This window comes from Theobroma umbraticum, unplaced genomic scaffold (assembly GCF_002168275.2).
Source record: "Theobroma umbraticum cultivar Fairchild unplaced genomic scaffold, ASM216827v3 scaffold_146.0, whole genome shotgun sequence".
In the NCBI taxonomy this organism is placed as follows: domain Eukaryota; kingdom Viridiplantae; phylum Streptophyta; class Magnoliopsida; order Malvales; family Malvaceae; genus Theobroma; species Theobroma umbraticum.
In genome coordinates, this window is record NW_018397265.1 from 6,867,355 (window position 1) to 6,873,586 (window position 6,232).

At 35.6% G+C, this 6,232-nt stretch overlaps 1 protein-coding gene across 6 annotated transcripts in view; it reads right to left on the reverse strand.

The window, feature by feature from the left end:
• Window positions 1-945: 945 nt before the first annotated feature.
• TAF2 (TBP-associated factor 2) overlaps window positions 946-6,232 on the reverse strand; it is a 20,436-nt gene continuing 15,149 nt past the window's right edge. For all 6 annotated transcript variants that reach the window (XM_021436902.2, XM_021436903.2, XM_021436905.2 and 3 more), the window contains 6 exons: window positions 4,670-4,759; window positions 3,885-3,943; window positions 3,719-3,809; window positions 3,466-3,631; window positions 3,150-3,333; window positions 946-2,192 (listed from right to left, as the gene is read on the reverse strand). In XM_021436902.2, coding sequence (XP_021292577.1) covers window positions 1,103-2,192; window positions 3,150-3,333; window positions 3,466-3,631; window positions 3,719-3,809; window positions 3,885-3,943; window positions 4,670-4,759 — 1,680 coding nt within the window. In that variant the 3' untranslated portion in view covers window positions 946-1,102. The remainder of the gene's footprint in view (window positions 2,193-3,149; window positions 3,334-3,465; window positions 3,632-3,718; window positions 3,810-3,884; window positions 3,944-4,669; window positions 4,760-6,232) is intronic.

Consider the following 6,232-nt stretch of genomic DNA (forward strand, 5'->3'; position numbering starts at 1 on the left):
TGTATGTTATATGTGTTTATAGTACTATAGATCTCACAATAATAAAAGATAAAAATATATAAATATAATTTTATTATTATTTATTAATTATATCTTTTAAATTAAATATAGTTTTAAATTTTAAGATGACATAAGATCTTGATAAAATTAGAAATATGTTTGATTCTTGAAATTAATATCATAGTGTTGGATTTATGGAAAAATAAATATTAATAAAATATTCACCACCATCGCATCACATTACTAAGGATGCAGAGCTAGGAGTAGGCGAGTAAAGTGGAAAAGCAGATGATCTGGTAGCTATAGCCCACGAAAAAGGTTTAAGGAGGAGGGGTCCCCCTTGAATGTTGGAGGCAGCCAGTGTTATGAGTAGACATATTGTCAACTGTTGGGGTTCTAGACAGAAATGGGTTTTGTTGGATGGCTTTCAGCTCACTGCTACTTCTCCATTCGGCTGCAGCTCATCCATATTTTGGGCCACCAAACCTTCCCAACTGCTCCCACTCCGTACTCCATGCTATGCTGCACGTCCCTCCACCCCGACCTTCTTTTCTTTTTAGTATTTTACTGTTTATTTTAAAAAAATTTTCTATTATTTTGACCTTTTAGAAAACAATTTATTTGTTAAAAATTTAGTAGTAACAAAGTATACCTTTTAAAACTTCAAATTTAATAATTTGATTAGACAACCACTTCCTATAAGGATATACCCCTTGGGTTATCCACCTAATAACATTAAAACAATTTTATTTGCAGATTTCCGAACGTCACTTTGCTAGAATGATGTAATAAGTATTTTATATATATTTTATTATATATATATAAAAAATAACTTTGAAAATTTTCAAAACTATTCAATAAAATAAATTTAAACCAAGGTTAAAAAAAAATTGCTAAGCTTATTTAGGTGCAGAAACAAACATCCAACTCTGCAGGTGAAATTACTGAGAATCAAAGAGAATAGATCACTACGCTGCTTCACATTAAAACTAGAAATCATCTACAAAATTGCTGGAGAGGAAAGTCCAAAAACAAAAAAATGGATGATTCCATCGTTTCCAGCAATGTTTAATGGTGACATTCTAGACCCAACAACTTTGCACTATGATTTATTCAGCGACTTGTTCTTTATTTTTATTCGGAATTTGGGAGCTGAAGTACCTTCTGTTGGCTCCGTCCTGGTTTCCGACTTTGTTATCGCTGCTTTGGGGGGTACACTTGGTTTCAATTGCACCGTTGCTGACTTGGTAACCAGTTCCTCTTTCTTACCAGGCAACTCTCTCGTTAAAGATGTCGTTTCCTCTTTCTTACCTCGCAATTCTGTTGTTGGAGTCGTCTTCGCTTCACTCAGCAGCTTTGCCATCTCCTTCTCCTTCTGTTTTCTTTCCTTTTTCAATCGCTTCTTCTCTAAATACTCGGGATCGTCCCGGTGCCCTTTGTGGTCTTCTCGCTTTCGTTTCTTTTCCTTATCTTTCTTTTTTTCCTTGTCCTTCTTCTTCTTCTCCTTGCCGCGGTTTGGAGAATCCCCAGTGCCCAATGAACCACCATCCTGCCTTGAAACGGATAGGGTTTGAAGACTTGCAAACTTTCGGCCTTCAGCATCTATGTAGTTATCTTGGATGATGCTTGGTGATGACGCAATATCGGGCTGAGGACACACGGCAACATTGCTTGAATCGGCAGTACACTGAAGTTCCTTACCAAAGTTGTCACCTTCACTGGCAATTTTTGCACTCCCAATGCTAGCAGTGATCCGAGACCCGTGATCATGAAATGAGTTGACTTCTTCGATATTTTGATTGCTAATGCTCACAGCCTCAGCTGAATTTCTTTGGGGTGCATCCACTGAAACCGAACTGGTGGCGCCGCGATCAGCATCATGATGCCTTCCTTGAGATCTTTCGACAGTAGCATCATCGCCTTCCTCTGCTTTACTGGTTGTCCCAGACTGCTTGACCCTAATCTTAACAACGGCTGTCTTCCTCTCATGACTGTTGGAAACAGTATCCACTCCCTTGGAAGCTTCTGGAATGGCCAGATTATCATGCAAAAGGTTTGGGTTATCCGCGGGAGGTTCAGGAGGCTTTATCTCTGCAACGAGAGCTGCAAAATGGTTCTTCTGCTCATTGCAAATCTCCACATCACCCATTCGCCGTAACTTATCTTTAGGCACTCCATAAAGTGTGGGGGTTCTGAAAATGGGAGCTCAAACTTTGATTAGCAAAAGTATAAAACAAAACAAAAAGAATAGAAGGAAGCAGCAAAACTCTGACCTAAATCAATTCCGGGGCAAGCATATTGGGCTATAAATTGTAAAACATTACAAATAAAGAAATGCATTCCTAGCAAGCTCCCCAATGCAGCCATAGGAAATTAGGTTTTTTCTGTCTTTGTTACATAATATTGGCACATATGTATCATCACAATTTCTAGAGTTTAATCAAGTCTGGAGTTTCTAGAGTTTCCATAAGAGTTTATATTTATTTCATTGTAAGGAAAATATTATATGTATGTGTTCCCATTGGGTAATCCTAATTAAACTTACCGTTTAATATCCTCTTTTATTAATGAAACTTCATATTATCTCTCAAAAACAAAAAAGGTACACTGTTTTAGCCTAGCTTCTCCCAAGAATCTTCAAAATAACATCTTTATTCCAGTCACTATTTTGCCCCCAAATATCACTCAGTCCATTAAACTATTAACCCCTAGCCACTAACCCTTTTTTCTTATAGCCGAAGACCCTAAAACTCCTTAAGATTTTGAAAGAAAAACTCAATGGAAGCCACATGGGAAGATCATCTCAATGCTGTCCCACATCAATTCCTAAATGGGACTTGTGTTGACCTCCTTACCCAAGAAAAATCCCATAACATGCAGAATCTAGCATTGTCTATTAATCAACAGTCTTGTCCTGACCCCAACATGGTAAAACATTCACCTGCTTATCAAATAGCAGAAGTCTCAGTGCAGCAAGCGAGCAATGAAACAACAGGACAATCAGAATCAATAATTGTAAGAGAATTATATGCTTTCAATCCTCAGATGTATTCCCTTCCCCAGCATTATTATCAACATAAATATGAAGAAACCATATTACCCAGAGGAAAATTTTAATCCCAAAGAGGCAAATGACAATGCATACCCACCTTCCTGCAAGGACTTGAAGAATGCAGAACAAGTAGTGCCGGAGAGATACATTATTGAATGCTGTGCGGCTTTCTGAAAGCTGAAGCAAAGCCACAAGAGTGGTCGACTTAATATTCTCATTAGAAACTAATCCACCTCGTATCTGACATAACCGCATAGCATGCACACCCAACTTTAACTGCCCTGCAATCAAGGAATGTATAACAACATCAGATTTTAATTGAAACAAAGTAAAACTATACATTAACAATAAAATAAACACACTAACATCAGGAAAAGTTACGGAAGAAAGAAAGTTTTTTTACAGAAGGGTACCTCTTAAAGAGTGCTCTTCCTCTATATATTTAATAAACAACAACAATGCTGCATTGATGCCATTGCAGTTGAACTCAAGATCAAGGAGTGCTCTGCTTGCTTCTATTCGTACTTGCCAGATTGTCTTGCAATCTCGAAATGGTTTAATCAGTTCACAGACATGATCCTGTAGAGAATAACAAAATCTATATATAAATAAAAAATTCTACGCAAAACAGACAATTATTAGATAAGGAACCCGAGAAGAACACACTAGGTGGATGAATCCAGAAAGCTTTAATGCAATTTGTGCCAATGTTCGGATGCAGCTGATTGTCAAAATCCCATTGTAACTAGGCATCAACCTGTTACGCAGCATTTCTAATCAGACATGAATAACCAGTAAGTTTATTTGGAAAAGATCAGAAGAGAATCATCACCTGTCAAATTGCAAAAGCCGATCGATGCGCTTGAGAAGAGAAGATAAAAGGAAAATACTCTGGCATAAGAGAAAGGATGCAAGAAAAGTAGATAGGTTAGCCTACAGATGAATGTTCTGGAGAAATCATAGGTGATGCATGGCCAAAACCAAAATCTGAACATAGGTAAAGATGCTTGTTCTATCTTCTTATCAAATAAATGTAAAAACCAAAAGCTTGCTTCACTTGCTGTCTTAAAACCACCATCTTTATTCTTTATAAACAATTCCTTACTCATAACCTATTCTATAAGCAAAAAAGAAATTAAAAAAGAAAAAAGAGAGAAAATTTTTAAAGGAAATGGAATTTTATAATTAAAAGCCGCAGCAGCACCAAAGGAAAGCAAAGAAAAAAGATACGAATATCCTGCAATTATTATGCATTTTCAAATTTTTGCATACATCTGTCATTGCGCATTCATGTATGAGCATATGTGTGTGTGTAAGAGAGAGAGAGAGAAAGAGGGCGGGGGGGAGGGATGCTGATGACGATGGATTGGAGGTCATAAATTGCAACAGATTTGAGATTTCCCTAATTCAGAGACCAAGCAGGAGGAATAAACCCACACATAACAAGATAGGCTCTAATTTGTTACATATACCGTCATTTAAAATGTTACTTCTTGTTGGTTGTAGAAACAGAACAAAGAATAACATTAACTGGAACTTACAGAGGAAAAACCCACAATACTTAAAACATTAGGACACAAACCAAAAGGTCTTGCAAGTAAAAATACGTTTACATGCCTGTTGCCCAAATTCAAGTTCACCAACTGACAGCACTAATGCAGCGAGCCAGAAAACATCAGAGTAAGGATTCCCATTATTATCATTATACTGTCCAAGAGCAGTGAGAGAAAGGAAGTCAGACTTAAGAAAGGGGATAAACTATCAAGCATAAGAACCAAAGCAAATACTAAATAAAGCAATGTTTATAAAAGCAAACCAACAAACTAAATGGTCAAGATATGGAATTACATCATAAAGAATCCATACATTGCATGCTAAATGGCGCAAGAGCAGAAAAATGAGCAGTGCATGGTTATGTAGATGCACAAAATGTACAGTATGATTTGACCAAAAGTTTTAAGAGTGCACTCTACATTTATGAATGAATTAGAATGAACTACAACAAATCCTTTTTTTGACTTGTATTGTTAATCCTAAATTCTTTCATTTTCATTCAATATTACAGGTCCCATCCCACCTCTTCAACCTCAAAATTTTAAACTGGTTGAACCATCGCAAGTCATCCACATATATACATATCTGTAGTTAATTACACACAAGTATCATTAATCATTAAGCTTATTGTCTATATGACTCAGTTATTATTCACTTCGCTTTGATGTTGCATGGTATTAGCACAAGCTTTTTTAACTCAAGAGAAATATATACATTCATACTTTGACATAACATCATATAAACCTAAGACAACATAAATTAACATTATGATTGTATGTATGTATCAGTTCCTTTGTTCAATTTTCTATTGGATCTTCAAAATGACATCATAGTTGTAAAATTCAAAACTTATCTTGCTAAATACTGAACTGATGAAAAAGGTATCATGATTGACTAACTACAAGGCATTCAACTTAAACCATTTACTGTAAGTGAAAAGGCTCATCTTGAATATAAGATCAAAAAAAACCTGAAACTAATTGATTTAGGATAAGATTACTTAACAGTGGTGATCAAGAACTGCAACTGATATTATAAGACAAGACAATAATGCAAGTAATTACTCAAGTGGTTATAGGCCAGAGTTAATAAGGCTTTGTTTGGCAGTTGCTTTTGCTACTTGCTTTTAGCATCCATAAGCAAAAACCGAAAAGCACATTTGGATACAAAAGCCAATAATAGTTTTGAGTGATCAAAAATTAAAATCGGTAAATTATTAGGGAGAACAAGAATATAGAACAACTATGCTGGCATTGGTGCTGTACTTTTGTTATTCACTTTTAATCATAATGAGTTTCGATTTTTACCATTTGCATTTTGTTTGAGCAACTTTTTAGAAAGCAAAAGAAAATAGCAAAAAGTAAGTAGCAAAAGCAACAACCAAATGATGCCTAAATAACTGCAGAAGAGCACTGCTTAATAGGCAATATGCTTAGTAGAGAAATGAAATAAGCAAATGTTCTATATTATGCCAGAATGTTTGGAGTACAAAAAGGCTGAGGAGTTAACCACTAAGATTAACTTGTTTTTGCCAGATCAATCATCTTCCTCCCCAAAAGAAGAAATGCAAAAAAGAATAATAAATGCAAGGTTTATGGGTCAGCTAAGTGTTTTTTTTTTTTTTTT